The 25,140-nt window shown below is 45.3% G+C and overlaps 1 protein-coding gene across 1 annotated transcript in view; it reads left to right on the top strand.

Annotated features, from left to right (window-relative positions):
• Positions 1 to 25,140, top strand: part of Tenm4 (teneurin transmembrane protein 4) — a 2,730,446-nt gene that overhangs the window by 2,217,656 nt on the left and 487,650 nt on the right. The window contains 1 exon segment of the mRNA XM_037206447.1: positions 7,346 to 7,444. Within this exon segment, the coding sequence (XP_037062342.1) occupies positions 7,435 to 7,444 (10 nt within the window). The 5' untranslated portion in view covers positions 7,346 to 7,434.

The following is a 25,140-nucleotide window of genomic DNA, read 5'->3' as shown; positions in this document are numbered from 1 at the left end:
TGCTCAGTCCACTTCTCCTTTTACAGTCTGAGGTTCAAGCCCATGGGATGCTGCCGCCCACATTCCCCATGGGTCTTTCTCCTCAGTTAACCCAATCCAAATACTCCCGCACAGACACGCCCAGAGGTCTCCATGGTGATTCCAAATCCTCCCAAATTGACATCAAGATTAACTACCACACCCATGGTATGAGTTTCTAAAGGCTGCTGTAATAGAAACCATATACAGAAATGGGAGAAGGAACAGAAAAAAAATTTTTTTCACAGTTCTAGAGGCAAAAAGTCCCAGGTCAAAGTGAGAGTGGAGCTAGGCTTCCCTGAGGGTGTTGGAACAGAGAATGACCTGTTCCAAGCTTTTCTGCTGAGTTCTGGAAATCTCTCACCTGTGATGGCCTAAGTCCCATTGTCATATGCCGTTATCCTTTGTGCACATCTGCCTCTGTGCCAACATTACCCCTTTTCTAAGGACATCAGTTTACCCGGATGATGTAGTTTTATCTTGATGAGCAATAGAAGGGTCTATCACCTATGGAGGGTTTGGATTCAAGCCTCTCTGCTGTGGAGGACACATAGTTGACCTTCTCTCTACCGGGTTTCCGCAACAGAACCTCTTTTCAGTCATTACACACACACACACACACACACACACACACACACACACACACACACACAGGAGTCAGAGTTGACCTGCAAACCTATGGAAGTCTCACAATTCATAGCATGCCATGACTGACATTGCAAGCCACTCATGCGTAAGCATCGGAATCACCAGAGAGAATACTAAATAGAAAAACCTAACTACTATGCCCAAACAAGAAAATGGTAGATTAGGTCTAACCTGCTTTCCACATCAGCAGAGCGGACACACAGCCTCTCTACAACATATCTAGAGGTGGCTGGTTTTGCCTACAGAGGCCCTGCATAAACATTCCCTCACAAATGAGGACATCCAGTTAAAAATGTATAGGCCTGAGACCTACATATGCATTTAGGAAAAATGTATTTGCACACACATACAGTGTGTGTGTGTGTGTGTGTGTGTGTGAGAGAGAGAGAGAGAGAGAGAGAGAGAGAGAGAGAGAGAGAACAAATAAAGGGGAAAAGGCCATGACATAATAAAATAAATTCAGAGGAGATTGCATAAAGCCATCTGCTGCCTTTATTTCCCTCGTATGCATTTTAAAAAGTATAGTTGTTCACCCTAAAACATTCCATCACACCAATGGTCTCCTGAGCTGCTCTTCAAGGTCGACTGCAAAGAGGAGGTCAGGTGGGAGAGAAGGCATGTAGGCGAGCACAGGACTCTCACCTGGATCTGTCCCAAGCAGGACAAGCCAGATTGGCTCAGGCGACTGCCTTGCTCTTTGGAGAAGGTGCCATTCGGGCCTTGAGGCAGTCTCTGTTGGTGAGTTTGTATATGACTATATGTGTGTTTACTCTCTGATCTGAACATTGAACCACCAGCAACTGCAACTACCGTAATAAAAAATGATATAATCAGCTTCACTTAGTCTAGGGAGATAGGCTTCAAAGGTCGGTATTATAAGTGAACTCAGGCATGCAGTGTGTCTTCTCTTCTCCCATTGACTTGCTATTTTAATGGCTTTGTTTTCCTCCAGAGACAGAGGAAGGGAAGGGAATTAACCTTTACTGAGCATTCATCTCGATGCTGCACTGGGCTGGGCTGCACTCACATGACCAGCTGAGGGTTTGGATCCAGTTCGGATATGCCATGATTCCCCTGTTAAGCCTTGTTGGCTCTCCTATCTCTCAATCTGGTCTGATTCTGGGCAGAGAGCTGGGGAAATTGGCAATATTAAGATGTTATCAAATAGGTTGGCACTCGTAATTGGCTTGGATTAGAAGCCAAAGCTCTCAGCAAAGCAACAAGGTGAAATATTTTGAGCTAATGATTTATACAATAACAAGATGGTTTTCTGGAGGATTGCTTATGTTCTGGAAGATGTAAGTCCTCTTCAGAACAAGCTGGTGATAAGAAATCTCACAAAAGCTGAAGACTCTGGGGCTTGGTTGGGTCTCAGAAATAAGGCAGCTAACATGTAAGGAGGAGTCACTGATGGGTTAGGAATCCAGAAATGCTGTCCATTGCCAAGGAGCATCCAGTCTACAGAAAGATGAAAAGTCAAATAACTATAGGACTCTGGTCATGAAGACGATAGTAAGAGTATGAACATCTCAATATGGTTTCAGAACTTCCCTCCTCCCCACAGTCCTTTCTTCAGCTGGGAAAAAGCTCAACTATCTGAGGTCAGGGCCAAGGTGATCAAACACCCAACAAAAGCAACTCCAGGAAGGAAGGGCTTGTTTTTGGCTTACAGTTTGAGGGTACAGTCCATCATGGAGGTGGGAGCTTAAGGCAGCTGGTCACATTGTATCTGCTGCCAGGAAGGGGAGAGAGGTGAAGGCTGGTGTTCAGCTTGCTTTCTCCCTTGTATTTAGTCTGAGACCCCAGCCCATGGAATAGCACTGCCCACAATTAAGGTGAGTTTTCCCATATGAATCAATTCAGTATAGAAACGCCCTTACAGGTATGCCTAAGGAATTGTCTCCTAAGTCATTCTAGATCCTGTCAGACTGATAATTAATATTCACCACTACAGCATCTTCATGAAGAGCTAGCAATGCCTAGAACATTGTGTATTAAAAGACAAAAAGAGCACCCTGGTGCCTGAGGCAGGAGGATTGCCATGAGCTTGAGGCCAGTCTCAGCTCTAGACTCTCTCTAAAAACAAAGTAAATAAACAGACAGAAGGAATTATTTCACTGTCCGTTGTCATAGATGTACTAAGGTAGTTATTATATGCCATTCGTTATTTTCATCTCTGTTTAATGAGAATGCATAAGAAGCTAGGAGATTGGCCCAAAGCCAGGGAGCTGGTGACACTCCAGGTGGGCTCAAGGAGGAGCTCACTGTTCAGGGAGGACTCTCCGTGCATGTGGAGCATCTGTTAAAATTAATGCCACTGTGATGAAATACCTGAGAATGCCACCTAAGGAAGGAGGGTAGACTCACTCTGTCTCAGAGTTCAGAAGTTTCAGACCAGTGACAGATAGATCCTCTGGCTAAAATAGTGAGTTCCTCCATGAGCAAAGACATACTAGCGCCCTCGCGTCTTCTGTCTCACACCCAGGTCTCTTTGTGTGCAACAAACAGTACTTGGGTTTTGAAGCCCACTGCTTGAGTGATCTCAGCTTTTGGTGAGAAATGAAAAGATGAAAGTGAATGCTCCTGGATGGAGAGGAGGGCGGTTTCCCTCCCACTTTGTGAAGAATGGTACAAAGGAACCAAGGAACATTTTATCTCCTTGATCCATGCTCCTTTAGGGGAGACACTAACAGAAGCCACCCATGGGCTCTCTGTCAGGATGGCCCAGAAGCTGATGGAGCCACAAACATCCTGGGCCATACAGAATGTGGCCTAGAAGCAGAAGCATGTGTGTTAGGTAGACATGTTCTGTACGGAGTGCGAACATGCTTCTAATCACACTTGCAAAGGAACAAACAGGGTTGAGAGCGTGTCTCTACTGCTTCCTGCCTGAGGATTAGGGGCAAGCAGTGTAGAGCCCCCAAATCCTTCCTTCCTCACCAGCAAGTCAGGAGGGATAATGCCTGCCTCCTGCCGTTATTTAGAAGGCTCAGTAAGATCAAAACACCTAACAGCTAGCCAAATACCTAACCTATAGCCAGGAGCTTCTTGGCCTAGTTGCCTCCTCTTCAAACTCTTCACCTGTCTGTAGCAGATCTCCAGTAAAATCACACCTCCTCTCAAAAGCTCTCCTTGCATTCCTTTGTCTAAGCAGCACTTGCGATCTTGACTTGGCCTTCGGGACCCTGCGTGATGAAACTCTCATGTCCTCTCACGTCCATATCTGTTATCCTATACATAGCTACACTGTGGGATAAGTGGGTGTGTTTGCCATTCTTGCTCCTCCTACACTTTTTCTCCCTTAATGGAAGAATTCCATCCAATCCCCACCCCCACCCTGTATCCCTGGGGCAAGTCTGAACTTCCTTAACACATGCTCTATTAAGTCCTTCCTGGTTCGTTCGTCAGCCAAGGAGATCCCTCCATTTTGCCTTTGCCTATGGTTTATCCGAATCTCTTAGGAAACTGCTGGGGCATAGTAGTTTTTGTGACCAAACCTTATTTTCCTTGCCTGTAAAGTTTCTGAAGTCAGGATTTTGTCCTCAGTGTATCCACCCAGCATCAGACTCATTATATGAGTAAATGAAGGATAAATGAATGAATGAATAAATGTCATCCTTTCCTAACTACACTTCCCTTAAATGGAGTGTTAAAACTTTTTCAGACACCAATATGTGCCAGCTGATTTTTGTCAACTTGACACAAATCTAATATATCTGGGGAGAGAGGATCTTAGTTGAGAAAATGCCTCCCTAAGATTGGCCTCGAGGCAAGTCTGTCAGGTACAGTTTTTCTTATTGATTGATGTAGGAGGGTGCAGATCACCATGGGCAGTTCCACCACTGGGAAGGTGGTCCTGGGTTGTTTATGGAAACAAGATGAGCAGGCAGTGAGGAGCAATCCAGTAAGTAGAACTCCTCTTTAGTCTCTGCCTCAGTTCCTGCCTCTAGGTTCCTGCCATGGCTTCCTGTTCTGACTTCCTTCATGACAGACAATGAACTATACACTGAACCAAACCCATGCCTCCCCAAGTTGCTTTCGGTCATGATGTTTATCACAGTAATAGAAAGCAAACTACAGCACCATGAATATTTTGGTTTTATGAACAGTCATTGTGATGTTTACGGGAGGCTTGTGAAAGGGAGGGAATGCCGGGCTGAAAACTGAACAGGAAATGACTAAAGAGGTGGTTTTCCCTGAGGCCTCAGCCACCACGAAGGCAGAAAGGGAACAGGCAGGGTAGCTCTTGCAGCTTCCTCCAGGTGGGGAGCCAAGGGGCACAGCTTTGGCCTGCAGCCTTTGTGGGCTAAGGGGAATCTTAAATCCCAGACAAATGTTCAGTCACGCATCATCCACCCAGATCAGTGGATTAGACTAGGACCCCAGGGGATGTTGGCAACAAACCCAACAAATCTAGATCCTAAAAGCCACAGTTCATTTGGGATAGGTCCAGACACAGACATTTGGGCGTGCTTTACCTCACCCATGGGTGGAGTGGAATAAGGCGGGTTCCTACTCTCTTTGAAGCCCCAGGGAATGATATTCTCATGAATAAGGGCTTTGTAAATAGGAATTAAGTCTTTGCAGGTTAGTTTTTGTAACTTAACATGTTGGAGTCATCTGGGAAGATGGAACCTCCATTGAGAACTACCACCACCAGATTAGCTTACAAGCATGCCGTGGGGCCATTTCTTGATGAGTGATTGATGTAGGGGTGCCTAGTCCACTATGAGAAGTGCTACCCCTGGGCTGAATTAGAAAGCAGGCTGAGCAAGCATCAATGACTTCTGCTTCAGTTCCTGCTTCCAGGTTCCTGGCCTGAGTTGATGTCTTGGCTTCCCTCAGTATTGGACTGTAAATTGTAAGATGAAATAAACCCTTCCCTTCCCAAGCTGCTTTCAGTCATGGTGGTTGTCACAGCAACAGAAAGCAAGGACAAAGTCCCAGAGCCATTTGAAAGGCATAGAATGAGAGTCAAATCCTAACAGCATGAGTGTGTGTGTGTGTGTGTGTGTGTGTGTGTGTGTGTGTGTGTGTGTATACACATGGACAAGTGAGTGAAGGTCAGAGGTCAGCCTTGGGTATTGCTTCTCAACTGCTTTCCACTTTTTTTGTGTGAGTCAGGGTCTGTCTCTCTCAATGACCTGGAATTTCTCAGCCAGTTGGCTAGGCGAGTTAGCCGGCCAGCTTCCAGGATTTGCCTGACTCTGCCTCCCTTCCCTCCACCACTAGCATTAACAGATGCCTGCTGCCAGGGCTGGCTTTGTATATAGATTCTAGGGACCCAAACTTAGGTCTTGGACTGAGCCATCTCCCCAGCCTTTTATTTTGATTTACAAGAACTTTTTTAGTTTTTCTCCAGATGCTCATGAGGTCGGTAGGGCTTGACCCTGGGGAGGGGGTGGGAGGCCTTGGAAATGCTCCTGCCTGCCAACTGCTTTCTGCTTAGAATAATTAGAACTTACAGTAAAGAAACATCGGAGATACAGAGAGAGAGTTGGCAAATGTTCACACTTACAAGATCTTTGTTTTTAATGGGAATTACCAGTAATTCCTCACCTTATAAGAGACAATAATGTCTTCTTAGCAGGGTTCCTAAGTATATTTGGCAAATATGTATTCAGGGAACTTCTCAAATAATGGTTTGAGAACAAAACTCAGATACATTAAGTGTCTTGACACTCAGGTCTTTGCTTGTGGGATCTTTACGCAGAAGGCGTTTGGAAGCGTCCGTTATGTCCGTGGTCCTGCAGCTTTTGAGGATCTGCGTTCAAATTTCAGTTCCTTTTGTAGCAATCACCAGAGGCAAGTGACTTAAAACCTTGTAGCCACATCCTACCTTTCTTTCAAATGGGACAGAATTTCTTGCATTCATTTGACAAACATTTACTGTGCAAAGATACTAGTGATACTGATTAATCAAATTCATAGTTGTTAATTCGAGGGCAAAAAAGAACTTCACATGTCACCCAGTTCAGAGTTTTTCTTTTCCAATGAAGAAACTGAGGCTGAGAAAGGGAAAGTGATTTGACAGGGGTTGCCATAGCAAGGGGGCCAGAGCAGAGTTCTTTCATGGGAGAGAACCCCTACCCAAGTGACTCTGAGACCCTGTATGGTACATCCCAGTGAAGCAGGTCCACTTTCTACACCAGATGCCAAGGCTCAGAGAGCCAAGCTGCTTCACTCATTCTTCTGGCATGCCGCTGACAGGACCACCACAAGACTTCAGCCCCATGCTGTATGTGTACCTTCCACCCCACCACAGCAAGGGATCAATCCTCTCTGTCAATCAGACAGTCGCTTTTGTGCCACAAGCCCTATACTGGCACCTGGGATGCACAGACCAGCTATATAGCCCCTGCCCTGCAGAGGCTGGGTCTACAGGAGAACACACGGCAGGTGATGACTGGAAGACAGTGTTACTGCTCACAGCAAGAGAAACGCAGCACAGGGGACGGCTTTCCTGAGTGCCATGGAGAGGCTGTGGAGATGACCTCTTTATCCAAGGTCTTCAGGGTTTAGAACGCCACTTGCTTTGCTTCGTGGCCATGGGACCAGGAACAAATGTCGTGTTCCCAACTAACGTACATTTGCAAAGGATGCTGGGAAGAGGACTGTGAGGAAGCACTGGGGACCAATCATGCTCTCACTTAATCCATTCTCTTCTCTTCCTCAACAGAAAGCACACCACCCTGTCCTCCAGGATCCGATGGCCTTGGAGAGGGGCCTGCAGGGCCTGCGGACACCAACGCTTCCCAAAGTGCTGACATGGAGCCAGGTCAGTCCCTGTCATCTCTGATTTTCTGTCATCAACTGCAAGCCTGAGGCTTAGTCAGAAATGCATTTTAGAATCTGGAAATGCATATGCTTTTCAGGCTGTATAGGAAATTTAAGAGATCAAGTGACAGTGGCAGCGAATTTCTTAATAAGAGGACAGGAGGCAAAGGCTGCTGGGAGCTGTAGTGCCTGTCTTAATAAGAGGCAAAGGCTGCTGGGAGCTGTAGTGCCTGGTGTGTTTGCCTGGTGAGGAGATGGTGGAACTACTGCTGGGCTGCTGTCCCCGGGATCCTCCTCATGCTTCATACTGCAAGCAGCACAGCATAAGTGGGCTTGGGCATCCAACAGGAATGTGATGGTGGTACAGGCAGCAAATGGGTACAAGTCACATCTGTTCAGGACAACAAAAGCTATGATGGCTTGGAGTTCGTTATCGTATCCAGGAGACCAGGGTGCAAGTCCTGGAGCTCGTAGTGAAGCCAGAGACATGGTTGAGTAAGAGAAGACAGCAGTAAGTGGGGGACTATCAGAAGGGGTCCAAGAATGTTCTCTGGAAGGCTTTCTTCATGCTGCCACACAGCGTGGCAACATATAATGGGTAGGAAATGCAGCACAGTGATGATAAAGCTGGGCTGTATGTGGAAAGGAGCAAGCCGGAGGAGTGTGGCCCACAGTAAGGCAGCTTCGTTCATGGAAAAAGACCCCCATGAAGGAAGCTGCAGAGCTGGAAATGAGGAGAGGGGAGTAAGCTCTTCACTGGAGATGTACTGCATATCCACCTATACCAAGTTCAGATTCTTGTCCTCTGAGCAGTCCCATAAAGAGACATATGGGCTCTATTGGACTCCACATAGCTGTAGTAATGAATCAACTCCAGAATCTCAGTGGATAAACAGACTGAGTTCTTACTCATAATAAAGGCCAGTGCCGTCTGGTAGAGAGCCCCCATACTACCTGGAACACATGGACTCCTCGGTCCCTGCTCCAGTACATACAGCTGGAAGGTACTGGCTGTTAAGCACTTTGGATCAGAAGTGACATGCCCAGCCTACTGGGTATTTCAGTCTCTGCTTGATGTCCAAGGTCCTGGGGTCTGTGGGAAGGAGATAATGAACAAGCCCTAACCACACTCACTAGATTAAACGATTATTTTCGTCTCACAGGTCAACAATTGGGAGACTCAGAGGCATTCACAGTACTATCTACAGTCTTCCAAACACAAAATACTATGGTTTGGGTGTTGTATAACCTCTGTTTGGAACATTCATATTGCCAATCAACAAAGACATATGGAATAGTTACCATAGTCTGGGAAATAACAAAACCAGAGGTGGCTGAAGCATATATAACTGCACAGGACAGTAAATGCTCTGCCTTGGACAGATGGCGCTCCAAGAGCCCCTGAAAGTTGGAACTTCTGTCTGTAGGGACAAGTAAAATGAGAGCACATGCAGAGAGGCTTGACTTACACATCTCACTTAGCTCACATTACCCCATAAGTCAGTTTTCATAGCCCCATTTTTAAGATAAGAAAACTGAGTATGGCCCAGCCAGGTAAGAGGAGAGCATACGTGTTCCTCAACCCCATCTAAGGCTCGTGTGCAATAATGACATGGTTGACCAATAATGACAATAGTGACCATGATGTCTAACGGTTCCAATAGAACTGTAACTGGATCTCCCCCACTTTGTCTAAACCCTATAAATATGGTCTCTGGTCTTCCTAGAAATCTTCTCCAACTAGGGCTTTCCATCCCTGCTTCCTCAATATGCCCAATATGGAGTGCTGCACTTTGGAAACACCGGCTTCAGCCCTGACAGAGGGAGACTGAATTACTCATCCCTATTATGGTGCCACCCGCAGAGCTGGGCCTGGCGCAAGGCTTGTTGAGCTCATCTGTACTAAGGGAGGAAAGAAAGACATTGTGCAAAAATATCTAGTTGAAAGATCTGAATCTGGCCGGGCGGTGGTGGTGCACACCTTTAATCCCAGCACTTGGGAGGCAGAGGCAGGCGGATCTCTGTGAGTTTGAGGCCAGCCCCGGCTACAAAGTGAGTTCCAGGAAAAGACGCAAAGCTACACAGAGAAACCCTGTCTCGAAAAACAAAAAAAAAAAACCTGAATCTGGCAGGGTGGGGTCACACACATCAGCAAGTCCTTGTCTCTCCAGCTCCATCAGCCGTCACCCCATCTCTGCACTCAGTGCAGTATTTGCACCGACAAATCTCTTCTGTATTTTCTCATCCCTCTGATCACCTCCTCTGTCTGCACATTGACCCGGACACTCTCGGTCCTGTATTCTGATGGTAACCCGCTCACTGGGCTTGGTAGCCTTTGTCCCTTCACCTGTCTAGCACAGGGGCACCTGTCACAGCACCTCTCAGATCATATCATGTGTCTGCCAAACCTTCCTGTGATCGTCTACCTTACACTGACAAAACCCAAACAAACAAACAAACAATAGAAGCCCTCCTCCCACCCACCAGCCTTGATATCTAGTCCCTGGGTCCCCTTTCCATCCAGGACTCTGAGCACTAGTTTCTCGTGCCGCTCACCTCTTCCAGGTTCACGGAACCATAGAAATGTTCCTGCTTTGGAGCACTTTGCATGGGCTTTCCTTTGAGAAAAAAACACTTCTGGCCTAGGGAACAGAGCACACAGAAGTAAAAGTCCAAAACAACAACAACAAAAAAAAAAGAAAGAAAGAAAGAAAGAAAGAAAGAAAGAAAGAAAGAAAGAAAGAAAGAAAGAAAGAAAGAAAGAAAGAAAGAAAAGCCGCACGCCTTTAATCCCAGCACTCGGGAGGCAGAGCCAGGCGGATCTCTGTGAGTTTGAGGCCAGCCTGGGCTACCAAGTCAGTTTCAGGAAAGGCACAAAGCTACACAGAGAAACCCTGTCTCAGAAAACCAAAAAAAAAAAAAAAAGTAAAAGTCATTGTCCTTGTGAGCTGACCCATGCAGAATGAGATGCCTTTAGTGGAAGTATGTCAGCTGCCCCAATGGCTGCAGAGGTCCAGGGGGGTCCTCCTCTGGCCCCAGTGGCAAGGAATATGGGGGGGGGGGCATAGCCTTCCTTATCCTACCACACACTGTGGGAAAGACCATTCCTCCCAGCCTAGGTCTTTCTAGAACCCTCTTCCATTGGAATATTTATGTCCACCTGATGTGTTCTTTATTGCAAGATATGTTTATTCATTTCTAGCCATCTACCATTAGGATCTGATCTCTAGGAGAACAGGTATCTCCTTCTTGTCCCTGCAATGTCCTCGTGCCTAGAATGATGCCTAACACACAGTAGACAGTAAATACAGAGTGAGTGAATGAATGAGAAGTCATTGATCAACAGTTTCCACGGTTGCTCACTTCCCTGCTAGTCCCAACAGGACTTGAACAACGCTGAACCCCCAAACCAGGATATGCCCACTCTTCTCTCCTCCACCATTCTCTCTGCTTGCCCAAGAGACTAAAGTCCCTAGGGCACATCACAGAAGTCAGGTTGTCCCATCTAGCACCCAGAGCTCCAGGGCTTTCAAAGGCAACAGCAGATCCTGGTCTTTGAGCCTGCTACACTGGAAGGACCTGGTTACTGTTCACTGAACTCAACAGATGGAACAGAACTTGATCAGCCCAGGGCCCCTTGGCTCCGCCTCCTTTTCAGGTCCTCTTTGCCTTCAGTCAGGCACTGGGAAGCCCTGGTTATCAGCCAGGCCCCCTCCTGCCTACCACCTGCCTCAGAGATCAGGAAGAGAAGGCAAATGGAACACTAATAAATTCAGAGCTAAGTTAAATCTGGAGGTGTTGCAAACAGCATGGAGGAGGGAGACAGGACTTCAAAGGATCTCTCTGGGAGGGAAGGGGAGCCAAGGATGTAAACAGCCAGGATCAGCTTCACACTGACCCATCTTGGACAACCACATGCAAAGGTGACCCAGATCAACCTCCTGTCCCTAGGGGTGTCACTTGGCAATCTTTAAATTAGAGACCTTTTAATTGATGGGCTGACTCATTCAAGCTTTTTCACTCCAATGACAAAAGAAAAGAATTTGAGTAGGTTCACAGCTTAGAGTTAATTAATCAAGTAAGCAAGACAAAAGCATTTACTACTTCAAATAAAGGTAGAGTTAGGAAGAACAAAGAGAAGAAAGGGATGTGTAGGGAGGGACTGCAGGCTGGTGTCTTGAGGATGGCAAGGTGACAAGTCAATAAGGCCTTGAACCTAATGAGCTTCGGGAATGGGAAGCTCAAGTCAAATAGTAGTAATGGTGGCTGCTTTTAGGACCTTTTCAGATCCACTGTTCATTCATTCAGCTATTGGCATTCAGAACTTCACACCAGGAGCACCAAGGGCTGTTTCTCCCTGTGTATCTCAGAAAACTCCCTTAAAGTCTTAAAGGGTGGGTGGTCTCTTAAAGCTCATGGAAGGTGAGGCTCCAGAAGCACAGAGATGATTATGTCTTTACAAATGATGCTGGCACAATAGCTATCCGCACATAAAAGCTTGGAAGTAGACCCCTCCTCATATGCAAACGTGACCTCAGAAGAAATTGTGACCCTGCATCTAAATTAAAACTATAAACTCTTAGAAGAAAACTCGGGTGTAAATATGCATTATGTAATGGTTTGGCACCTACAAAGGGTGAAGAGGAATACAATAGATAAAATGGATTTCAAAATTTTTAAGTTTTGTGCCTCAATGGACTGCCTGCCGCAAGGCAAGTCCAAAATAGGAGATGGTGTTTGCAAACCATATATCTAATAAGGGACGTCTATCTACAATATATAAAGAACACAACTCAATGATAATATGATAAACATATTTTTTAAATGAGCCAAGAGTTTGAAGTAGATATTTATTCAAAGAAAATACAGAAGTGGTCTATACACATATAAAAAGGTATTTAATATCCATAGCAAATCAGAGGCATGGGGTTGCTTATGCAGACCAGCTTTTCTCATGCCAAAGCCTCTGTCTCATGCCTCCACAGACCTGGGAAAGAGGATACAGTGGGGAGAGAAGGCTGGTGTGCCTCAACAGGCTTTCCCAGGGAGGTAGGGAAACCACCCTGGAGGGTATGAAAGAAAGGTTTGGCCGCATCCCCTCATCGAGCAGCAAACTTCCTGTTTTCAGGACCTTGTCCTCTTCAATGTTATTGACAGCTCCGGGTGGGGGGGTTGTTTACACAGATTGTACATGATGAGATAGTGTCTATTTATTTGTCACATTAATAATTAATAATTAAAATGTTAAATTGGTCTGTGTAACTTATTTAAGATAAAATATCAAGCTGTAATAGCAGCATCAATAACATATTTCTATGAAAACTGTTTACAAAAGTAAAAAGGAGAGCTGTATAGGAAAGCCCCACTTTACATTGGGGAAGATTTCTTTAGTGGTTGGCTCAGCGGAAGATGTCCTTGGTCTGCCTCCAGCCTGGAGGCTTCATCTGCATCCATGAGGGTATGGGAAGGAAATGAGAAGAGAACATTTTTTGAAAAGTTTGATCGCATAGATGGCCTAAGGGGTCTTGAGGACCCTCAGGGATTCCTGTATCCATACTTTCAAAACTGTACAGAGAGACCAGGTATGGTGGCGCACGCCTTTAATCCCAGCACTTGGGAGGCAGAAGCAAGTAGATCTCTGATGAGTTCAAGGCCAGTCCGGTCTACATAGTGAGTTCTAAGACAGCCAGGGCTACACAGAGAAACCCTGTCTCAAAAGAAAAGGAAAGGAAAGGAAAGGAAAGGAAAGGAAAGGAAAGGAAAGGAAAGGAAAGGAAAGGAAAGGAAAGGAAAGGAAAGGAAAGGAAAAAGAAAAGAAGAGAAGAGAAGAGAAGAGAAGAGAAAAGAAAAGAAAAGAAGAGAAAAGAAAAGAAAAGAAAAGAAAATTGTACAGAAGCGAGGTCACTGACTACTAGCCTGGGAGTCTTGTGAGGAGAAGGGACAGGAATTCTGGGGTGCATCCTGGCTGCTGCAGAGGCTCAGTCTTTATGCTTGTCACCAAATACCTCCTCCTCTCCTGGCCCATTTCACAAGCTTTCAAAAGGCAATGGGAAGCTCTTCATGCCATCCTTCATCATCCCCGAGTCTTGGCTAAGCTCCACTCAGCATCTAGCATCCTGGCAGCTGCCAGAAGAGTGGACATTTTGGCAGGAAAGTGATTAAGGACAGGGTTCCAGAAGGAATTGAGTCCTGTTTGTGGAAAGGTTGGGGTGTCAAGTGGGGAGTTGCCACTTTGTGTGATTGTTATCTAGAAGCTAGGAGCCATTAAAAGTTTTTGCAGGAGCATCTCTTTGATATGTGTACATACAGGAGACCACAGGCAAAGAAAAGCTTCCCAACTAATTCCAGTTCATTAGCAAACAAAGCAATGTCCATTACCCAGAAGATAAGGCGAATGACAGGAGAGAGACAGGTAGCTGGGTACTTCCCACTGCCCAGCATTCCTCAGGCTCCTAGCACAACAGCTACCTTGGAGATGCCATCGTACAGATGAGCGAATTGAGGCTCTCTTCCCTATGTCCCCTTAGTCTGTCTAGTAAATGTCTACTAGTCTACAGACTGCCCAGTAAATGTCAGAGCTGGGATTCAAATGTGAAACTCCATCCAGCCTGCCTATGATGCTCATGACTGTGTTTCCTACTCACTCATCTGATCTTAGCACCACTGGTTTGGACATGAGTGTTTATTGCTACACATTACTTTTTGGAAACAACAGAAAACAAACAAAACCATTGTCCAGGGTTGGGGAGATGGTTCAATGGACCAAAGCAAGTGCTGTGTACACACTGGGATCTGAATTCATCACCTACTGGAAGTCAGATGTGGATGTATGCACCTATAACCACAACACTGTGGGGAGCAGAAACAGGAGGATTGTTGGGACTTGCTGGTTGACAGCATAGTTCAAAGTTCAGTGAGAAACCTTATCTCAAGGAAATTTCATGGGTATGTACATTACCTAACACATGAGCACCATAAGCATATAGACTACACATATATACAGCCTCCCTGCCCCCATAATCATACCTTTCCAAGCATATTTTTAACTCTTGGAAAAATGGATAAAAACACTAAAAAAAAAATGCCTCTTTTTCTAAATTTTGGTGTCTACTATGGCAGATACTATGTCCAAAGAGAGCAGGCAATCTCCACTTTTTCAATGCTTCCTTTTCATTGACTACTATCACAGTTAAGATGGAAACCCCAAATTACTACCAAGTAGAGGTACTAGTGACTCTGATACACTCAGCTGGTCAGACCCTCTCAGTGATGTCCATCCTGGTTGGTGATAGGAACCAGGGAAATCAAAGGGACTGGGATATAAGGTCAGTTTGGAAAACTAATCCTTAATTGGACACTCAAGTTCTTGTACATATACAAAAAAAAAATGAAACAAATCAGTCTTAGGAAGCTAAGAATGTACTGTCACATCCAGTGCCAATGACGTCAGCTATCAAGGGTGAATGTGCATTTAATGAACTCTTGCTATGTGTCACATCTGTGGTAGACGCGGTGTAAGTTTTATCTCTAGTACAAAGCTTATATATTTGTGCGTGTATGACATAGGACTTTTCCTATTTTTAAGCTGTGACTCAGAGAAAAATCTTTCCCAGGAAGGCATAGCTGTGACATGGTGAAGTCAGTGCTATTTGCTTTGTCCTTTATCAATGACACTGGGAGGAAGTGGTGAGTCTGGTCCCATAGAGAGCCAGGCTATCACTCTGAGGTGGAGTCCTCAGAGGTTCAGCAGTGGTCATGCTAACCTCACATAGGTTTCAGGCTTTCTTCTCAAGTTCTTTCCATCTCCCCTGGCCGCATTTCCTGCATTGAGTCTGTAACTCCAAACTTCACCCAGAGACTTCGGGTGCCCACTGCCTTCCAATGCCTCCATCATCTTCCAGTGGGTAGCCTTTAATTGATATCATTGGACCAACAAAACACATGTTTAGGCTTAGAAAGAGCGAATTGTTAATCTGAGTAGAAATCCAAACAGTACCCCTGACTGAGCCTGAAGATCACAGTTCTGCTTGCCCAAATGGAACTTCCTCTGGCCCTGGCCTCCCACATTTTGAGAGGCAATGACTAGGCAAACATTGGCAGAACCTTGTAGAAATCGGCCTATTCCTAAGGCCTGGCAGAGTTAATTTTAGAAGCCTTGAGTCCAGCCAGTACTGTAGATGTGGCTTTGTAGGTTCTGAACCCTTTCACATCATCCTTCATGTCAAACTTATTTAGCTACCCTGCTTCCCCAGAGTGGTACACAGTGGGAGAGGTAGATGTGTGTGTGTGGCGGGGGGGGGGGGGGGGTGTCAAAGTGATCACAAAACCATTTTACCACTTGCAAACTGGCAAACTGAATGGCTAATTTATTTCCAAATGGAAGATTGGTGTCATTACCCTTGGTAGATTTAACCCCCAAATCACAAGGCTTGCTTCCTGTTGCTAATTGCACCTTCAACCATGTACTTCTCTGCCCAATTTGTCAAGGCAGCCAAGGCAGGAGTCTAACCACTCATTCCGAAGGCTTTGGACCTCAATGGCTGCATTGCCTTGACTTATGTACCACGAAAGGAATATGTTTAGATATCTTCCACCTCCCATTGCTTTTCTGAAAGTTCCCCTGGTGGAAAAGAACAAGTCAACCAAAGGCTCAGCATCCTCTGCTTCTTTGGGTTGTAACCATAGTGGAAAATCCACATGTGCAGAAATGCTCCAGGGGTGAGAAGAGACATTTGTTGAGGGCCTCTAAGATGTCAGTCACTGCACCGAGCGTTTCACAGTCCATTTTACCCTCATAACTACCAGGAGAGGTAAGCATTGTTATTTCAGATTCACAGATGGGGCCATGGAACCTCAGAGAGGGTCAGTGACTTAGTCATATAGCTGGGAAGTAGAGGAAGCTGGAATTGGCTCAAGGTCATCCACCACACAGCCCCACCTCTTCCCAATGTGTGTGGGTAAGCAACACCAACAACTATAGCTAAAACTACCATCTGCAGAGTGCTCCCTCTCCACCCAACTTGTATTAACCCACTTAACCCTGATAAGAGCCTATGATATTACACACTCATCACCCCCATTTGGCACATGAGGAAATGCAGGGTGGGGAGAAGTGCTTTCAGAATGGGTCATTTTCCGAGAGTGGCTGTTTAGAAGATGAGCCTCAGCAATCTGTCACTGTTTGCTACTTTGTCAGAGGGGGCTCTCATCCAAATCAGCAAATGAGCACAGGCGTTGCCTGTAGACTGTACTCAGAAATCCGGGTGATTGATAATTAACTTTGTAGTTCACTCTCCCCTGGAGTGGTTATTCTGGGTGCTACTAGTAACCTGTTCCAGCCAGTGAGTGGCCCTCCGAGAATACCAGATGTTGAGCATCAAGCCTAGTAGGAGGCCATGGACTGAGTGGTAGAGAGAAGGCTCTCAGATTACACTGATGGAGGCCAATCCTGGACTACCAGTTCTGGACTTCAGGCAAGTTACCAGCTGTCTATGCTTTGTTTTCTAATATACAAAATGGATATAATTAGTTCATACTTTGCTGGAAGATCACAAGGACTAAAAATCATGTACGATTTTTGTGCCACAGCCATGCGGTCACACACACACACACACACACACACACACACACACACACAAAAAAAAAAAAAAAAAAACCAGAGGAGATGCTTTCCAGGGTGACAGAATGCTAACCTAAAGAATCAGACTTGACATGGAGCCTCTTTCCATTTGCAGATGAGGAAACCGAGACTCAGAGATGTATGCCATATACACAGCTTTTTTTTCTTTTCTTTTTTTTGTTTTTTGAGACAAAGTCTCTATATAGCCCTGGTTGTCTTTGAACGTGTATACCAGGCTGGCCTTGAACTTACATAGGTCTGCCTGCCTCTGCTTCCTGAGTGCTGGGATTAGAAGCCTGTTGTTGATTCACTAAGGCCCATGCTAATATTGCAAGTCATGCTATGAACCCCAGCTTTGAGAAGCTCATGTTTCTTTCAGCCGGCTTTGCTTTTCTGACAGTGTGATCTCAGTGGAAACGTTCACAGTCCTTGTGGTGTATGCACACACTGCACCTGCTGTTTTAGTGCCTGGTTGCCTTGGGACTTCCCATGTGTAGGGCTGGTCACTTTGCCATCTTCGTCTGCCTCTTCTGAGGGTGTCTCCTTACGTACTTTTTGATTGTGTGAGTTCATGATCTTGAAACTTTGGAACCTCTTTGAGGCCTGATGTGAAAATTCACTGTGGCAGAAAGGATTTACATTTGCTCTAGAGGAAGCCACCTCCGGGTTACTTCAAATTAAATAAATAGTTTGGACTTTGGGCTTTTTTAGGGGGCGGGGTGAGTATTTTTCTACCCACAAGGCAATACCTGTAAGGGCCATTTTGTGCTTGGAAATTCTCAGTATCTTTTTTTTCTCTTTCCTTTGCCTCTGACCAGGCCACGTTTCCTTGCTGTGTCCTGTGGTGTGAAGGTATGGGGTTCTGGGTTTTTCCAATTCATGGACACACCAAAGTTTGGAACCCTAGCTATATCTGAGGATTCCAGCCTGTCTTCCCTCTTTTGAGTGATCTGTAGCTTTGTTTTTTGTATTGTTTTTTTGTAACTCAAAGCCCCAATACCACCAAGGATGATCAGATACCCTAAGGACACATCCCATGCTGTGTAACCTCTGTGGTAACCTCATGTTATATTGTGTTATTGTGGTCTTGAGGATTTCCTTCTGCATCCTGCCAGCTTAGCTATACATTTAAAGGTAAATGAATATATTAAGCATCAGGAGAATTCCTTGGGAGTGAGTAGGAAGCTGCATTTCTGGAAGTAGAAGTCTAAAGCGGTCATTGCTAGCCTCCACTGCTATAATTGGGTGACATCATCAGTTAAGGCTTCCCTGGTCATTATACAATGGCTACTTGGTGTAGTTTTTCTTCTAAGTCAAGAGAATAGAGACGTTTCCACTCTATAGAAATTATTGTTATCATTCTTCTGAGGGCTTGGCTTGTGCTTGTCTCAGCCTCAAAGGGACCTTGACCACCCACAGATGTTGACAAACAGAAACTTGTTTGCAAAAAATACCCAACAATTGCCACCCTCTGCTCTCTATTCCTGTGAGCCAGCCAGCCCAGACTGGTCCTAGAATAAGCACCAAGCCCTGCAAAGCAGTGGCAGGCAAAGTAGGCAAGGTCGTTTATCACTTGGGCTCATTCATTCTGCAAACATTTTCTAAGCACCTATTGTGTGCTGTGCCCACACAAGGTTATAGAATGTGCCAATGGGTAGGTTATGGTCCTTCTCCTTACAGACCAAGACACTTATATGGACTGCAACCATATCATTTGGCATTGCTGCGTGGAAAGGGAACCGAAGCAGCTTCAGGGAGAGGTACCCACGAGAGCTTCCCCGAGGGAGAGGTGTATGAACCAGAAGTGCAAGGGATGATGACAAGAGCTGGAAATGAACAGACCGAAGATAGCTGGTCCTTCAAAAGAAAACACTACTCAGTGAAATGGTCTTTCTGCATTCCTGTCATACGTTTCAGGCTGTGGTTCCCATTCCACCTTTGAGAACCACCATATTAATTTATGTATCTTCAGCAGGGACAGTACTATCTCTAAGGGGGTCAAACTGTTACTTGGGAACTGGGGGTGGGAAAATATTAATTAGTATGATGGTTTGTGTTCCCTCGAGGGCAACAACAGTATGTAAACAGGCATGCGCTACTGTGGTGCTAAAAAAAAAATGGACAGGAAACAGGGAGCAATCTAGAAAAACAAATATATAAAGGCTCCCTGGTAGAGCAGGCAGAGTCACGTCGAACGGAGAGGGTGAGCATGGCTGGTGTAACTGAATGATCAGCAGCATTGGTGCCACCCACACTTAAAATCAAAAGCTGCCAGCCCTGTTGAAAGCATATATAACCAGGAAAATTAAACACACTGCTCCTCTGTTTCCTCATCTGCAAAGTGGGGTAATGTCTTTCCTCACCAAGTTGTTGTGAGGATTGCATAACATAATATCTGCAAGTTCCCTGACATGTAGCGGGCAGCTAGAGATGCCAGTGTGTTCATTCCTACCTCTGTTGAGTCTATCACTGTTGTCCAGAAGGCCCAACAGTAGGGATGCCTGCTGGGGGAGCTCTTTCCCACTAGCCTGTCCTGGGGATTGGAGAGAAGAGCCATAGGAGAGATCTTTCCTCTGTCCCCATGAAGATATACATTGTCCAGAGCCCTTGGAGTCACCTGGGATGGGGCATGGAGTGATCTGTGATAGTCAAGGAGTTTAAATGGATTCAAGGTCTGCTAGGGTTTTTTTCTCTTGGGTTTTCAGTTCATTTGAAGGCCTCATCTCTTGGTCTCTGTAACACCATGTAGGGAGCAACCTGCTGACTCAAGCCCAGGCAGGTGGGGTACAGTTAGAGGACAGCAGCCCCCAGTGGGCAGTGCTGGGGGCAGCCGCAGGGAGAGCTGAAGAAGGAAGGTTAGGTTAACCTCCCCTGTGCCCTATAATCCTGCTTACCTGTCTGCATCCTTCCTGCCCCAGTGAAGGCCTGTAAGAATTCCTGAAGGGAGGCTTGCACAAGCAAGCTGCACCCCCATTTTGCATCTGTTGAAGAGTCAGCTTTCTCCCCCCCATTGCTTAGAACCCACATTGTCATTATTTTGATAACTTGGTCTTTTGATGCCTCACTTCTCTTGACTCTCAAAGCAACTCAACTGTCCATCTCCCACCACCACCACCACCACCACCATCATCATCATCATCATCATCATCATCATCATCATCATCATAACCCCTATTGAGATCAAACTATGCTGTGCTCGGAGTTACTCCACACTATGTAATAAAACAGTGGCTTTTCAGGCTGTGTCTCTCCCTAGAAACCCCATTTTACAAGAAGCTTCTGACTCCATCTTGACAATACCCATTTTACAGGCAGGTAAACCAAAGCTCATATGAAACTAGGCATTGCCCTAGGTGAACAGACTGCAAAGCCAGTGTAGGCAGTTCACCCTGCTTATCTTTTACCCCTGGATTTAATGTCCCTTTGAGCGTCACAGGGCCTTCCCCAGAGCAGGCTTATTCCATTCTGAAGCCCATGCCTAGTCCAAGAAGAGAAAGGACAGAAAAGACTTCCTGTCTGGCAGTGAGCAGGGCTGTCTCCCTCTTCCAGCCCTGTCAGAGTCATCCCAGCTCAGCTGCCAACCCTGACTCCTGTCTGGGCTTATGTATATCAGGGGTGACAGGCAAGTCACCTTTGCCACAGAAGACAGCATGCAGGCCCATGTACCAGAGAGTAAAGGAGTGTCACCGTGTTCCACAGAGCCAGGTAGAAGGGCTTCTGTCTGACACCAGGTTTTCCTCCACACGCCTGTCTCCTGTAGCAAGGAACAGCAGTTACGTGGTTCTTAATCTCTGAACAGAACACGTCAGGACAAAGGCCCAGCAGATCCTGCCTGACCTGGAGGATGTGCCACAGCTCTGTCTGCCTCTTCAGCCCCAGTCTGCACCCACACCCACTCAACCCCCGCTCTCTCACCCTCCTCGATGTCTGCAAAGGAAACACAGGCACAGGAAAGATAGGGAGTCTAGACACACAGGAAACAAGCTAATTTAGAAATGGGAAAACAATCTCCTGCTCTTCAAAGCACAGTGCAAGTGGCCGCTGTTTGCTGTGTGCTCTCTCCTTGACCTTCACAATGGGCCACTGGCTGGTGGGAGTTGCGGCATCTTGGGTATGTGGAGGTGGCACTCTGGGTACTGCAGATGGATCTGCGTGGGCTGGAGATATTTCGGGATCTGACCCAGGGGCCAGGTGGGGTAGAGGGGGATGGGCTTTCTAGGAAAGTTTGTTCAGGTGACAATTAGCAGAGCTAGAGACTGAGCCCAGAACTTGACTGCAAAGGCCATGTTCATTCTTCTGTTGCACAATGACGTCTCAGATAAGAGAAAACATGTAGGTCAAGGTCTGGTCCTGAGTGGCTTCGTGAACTCAGAACAGCAGGTAGGCGCTAGGGAGCCTCAAATCTACTGCCCAGGTCAGGAGAAATGTGTGCTATTTGCCTTTTCTGGTACCATGCCTTGCCTGAGAGATCAGGAATGAGCTTTGATCTTTGGATACTGTGAGCTCTCTATACCCTGCTCAAATCTTCCTGGAGCCCTGGAAGGCGAGCTCCTACTATGCAGGCTGCCCTGACATCTTAGGATGACTGCCCTGACATCTTAGGATGACTGCCTTGCTCTTGTCTGTCCCATAGCAGGAGTCATCACACTTATGTGGCCATGCCAGCATGCGTCAATATTCTCTGGGCAGAGAGGGGGCATAGGTGGATGTCTAAGCTGGAAGCTCTTGTGGGTAAGGAAGTGTTGAGCCTTAGGAAAGCCCACACAGGATGTTTGTGGCATGGCTCTCTTTTCTTCTTCTGTTCTTCCCAGGGCTATGAGAGTCATAATGGATATTTGCAAGGATTTAAGCAAAGAAGGAGAAAGCCACAGGGGGAGCAGTGTGGGAGGTACACAGGAAACGAGGCCTCCACATGGCACCTCTGGCCCTGGCAGAAACAGATAGTATTTGGGCCTCATTATCTACTCACAGGCAACAAAAGTCTCAAACATTTCTGACCTCATTAGAAGAAGATTCCCACCTTTGAATCAGCATTCTGTATTCCAGGCTTTTAGGCAGCTCTTGGCTGCCATTCTGGGTCTTCCTCAAGGACCATGGGAGATTTTATTGTGACATTTCTGTGTTCCCATGTGAACATTAGAACCTTAAGCCATCTGGTACCCAGGCCCCACTTCCTGTATACCAGACCAGATGCTCAGGTGGGAGGCTGGCCCAGGATGCTTGACATCCCTTTTCTCCTTCCTCTATTTAAATTAAGCATTATTTGGGATAAAGAGAGAATACAGTGAAAGTCTACATACCTACTACCCAAGAGGAGATTTAAAACAAGTAATTGCTCTAATTGCAAACATCCTCAGTGGGCAAATGCTGAGGATATGTGTGGTCCATCCATCCCATGCCTCTTCACTTTTCTCAACACCAAAAAATGAATGAATTATTGATATACCCAACAGCTTGGATGAATCTCCAGGGAATTATGCTGAATGAGAAAGGCCAAATTTATAAACATAGATACTGTATGAGTCCATTGATTTTGAGAGTTACAAAATTTTATAAACACAGAATGAGTTAGTGGTTGACAGTAGATAAATGGAACCAGGGGTGGGGAGCTGGAGTTAGAAAAGGAGAAACAGGGGAAGCAAAAACGTGGCTCAGCAGGTAAAGACATATGATGGAAGGAGAGTGCCAGCTCCTGAACGTTGTTCTCTGACCTCCATGTATGTGCAGTAGCACATGCAACTCCTCTCTAGAAAAAGTGTGTGTGTGTGTGTGTGTGTGTGTGTGTTGTGTGTTGTATATGTATGATGAGAATTTCTGTGGTTCTGGAAATGCCTTTGTCTTGACTGTACTGAGGGATGCACAAACCCTTTAGAGGTAACAAAATTATATAGAAATTAACACAGGTCCAGAGGAGCACAATCCCACTGAGAATGTAAATAAAGCTGGTGGATTGTCCACCAGTTGTGTTAGCATTTTGTACCTTCAAACCATCTTGTCATTGAAAAAAACTTGGGAACATGAGCAAGGGACTCAACAAATTGCTCCCACAACCATGTGTGAATTTGCAACTATCTCTGTGTTAGTTATTTTCCACCTGCTGTGATGTAATACCTGACTAGAGCAGCTCAAGGAAGGAGCTTGTGTGAGCCAACTTCTTTTGGCTCCCAGTTCAAGAGTGCAGTCCGTTATGACAAAGATGGCAGGAGTTTGAGGCATTGGCCATAGTGCATCTACACTCAAGAAGCAGAGAGTTAGGAACATTGACGCTGCTGCTCACCTCACTATTCCTTTTCCTCAGTCCACACCCCCGACCCATGGAATGGTGCCCCTACATTCAGGATGGATCTTCCCTCCTCAGCTAATCCTGTCTACAAACATGCCCACAGCTGTGTTTCCATGACAATTCTAAATCCCATTATGTTGACAATCAAAATTAACCATCATTTATATATATATATATATATATATATATATATATATATATATATATATATATATATATATATAGCTTCTCTGTGTACCCTGCTATCCTGGAACTTACTCTGTAGATGAGGCTGACCTCGAATTCACAGAGATCTACCTGCCTCTGTCTCACAAGTGCTGGGATTGTGTGTGAATTGTGCTGGGAAAGTGTGTGCCACCACCACTAAGCAAAGTATATTTTTTTCAATGAAAAATAAAATAAAATGTATTGTGAATAGTTTTAAAAGGAAACATAGTAAGCTCAATTAAATGTCTCATGATTTCTTCTGGTCTTATTTATCTTTTTCTTAAAGGCCACCTAGCACCCCCAAATTGGTATCAGTCATTCCACATATGTGTTTATATTAGCTATGTGCCTCACATATAACATGGGCCCAAAATTTATTTTAATGAATGAAAGAAAAATTCTCTTGGGAAGATCTTGGTTGATTTCTTTTTATTATTGCATTATTTCTCCTTTAATACTCTATAAATTCTTTAAAAATAGTTTCATTAAGATACAACTGATGTATAATTGACTCCTATAAAGTGTGTGGTTCAGTGGTGTTAGGAGACTAACAGAATCACATAAGCTTTCACCACAGTCCATTCTGAACATTTCTATCATCATCCTTGAACCCATTAGCAGTCATTCCAGATTTTTCCCAATATAAGCCCTACTCCACCCCTATTCATGTCGCTCCATCTGACAGCCATCAATGGCCATTGCTGTGCTTCCAGAGTCTGGATTTGTTTGTACTGAACATTTCCAGTAAATGAAACCATTCCATTTTTATTCTCCCGCGACTGGCTTCTTTCATCTAATATGTTTCAGGATTCATCCACATGATTTTCTCTTTTGGTAATTTCTTACGTTTTATTGCTGACCAATATTCTATCACATAGATACCTGCATTTCATTGTTGATTGTCTAATGAATGTATGAGGCAGTTTCACCTTTTTGTTTTATGAAGAATTATACTATACTACTGTAGATGTTTGTGTGTGGATTTCTGTATGGCTATCTGTTTTGTTTCTCTTAGACATATATCTAGGTGTTAACTGTTAGAGGAACTCTTAGATTGTTTCAAGTGACTGTAGTAGTTTTACATTGCCACCAGCAATGCACATGAATTCCAGTCTCCCTCCATCCTCACCAATACTTACTATTATCTGTCTTTCTGATTATAGCTTAGTTATAGACTTTTAATTCATGTAACCTGGGTTACAATTCCAGCTTTGCCTGTTTATTTACAGGCCATGACAACTAACTTTTCCCCTCTACTTTATCCCTCTATCAAATAAACCCAATAATGCTCATCCTGCAGGACAGATGTAAGAATGAATCAAATAGGACAACAATCTGGGAAACAGTAAGGAATGAAGGTGCTTCTCCCAAGGACCCAATAACATGACAGCTTATTTTTATCTGACCATGACTTTCGTAAAGTCACCCAGGCCCTCCAGGAGTACCTGCTTTTACTGGGTTGAAAGAAAATGACAATCACAGAGAGCTGTTCTCAATAATGCTCACAATTCATAGTGGGAATCAGAACAGTCACTCCATCATCTGGATCCCCATAGGGTACAGAGTCTATTGTGGTGGTATTGTGTTC

Source organism: Peromyscus leucopus, chromosome 1, assembly GCF_004664715.2.
Source record: "Peromyscus leucopus breed LL Stock chromosome 1, UCI_PerLeu_2.1, whole genome shotgun sequence".
In the NCBI taxonomy this organism is placed as follows: Eukaryota; Metazoa; Chordata; class Mammalia; order Rodentia; family Cricetidae; genus Peromyscus; species Peromyscus leucopus.
Note: the sequence above shows the minus strand (reverse complement) of the source record. Positions and strands in the feature narration are given on the sequence as shown.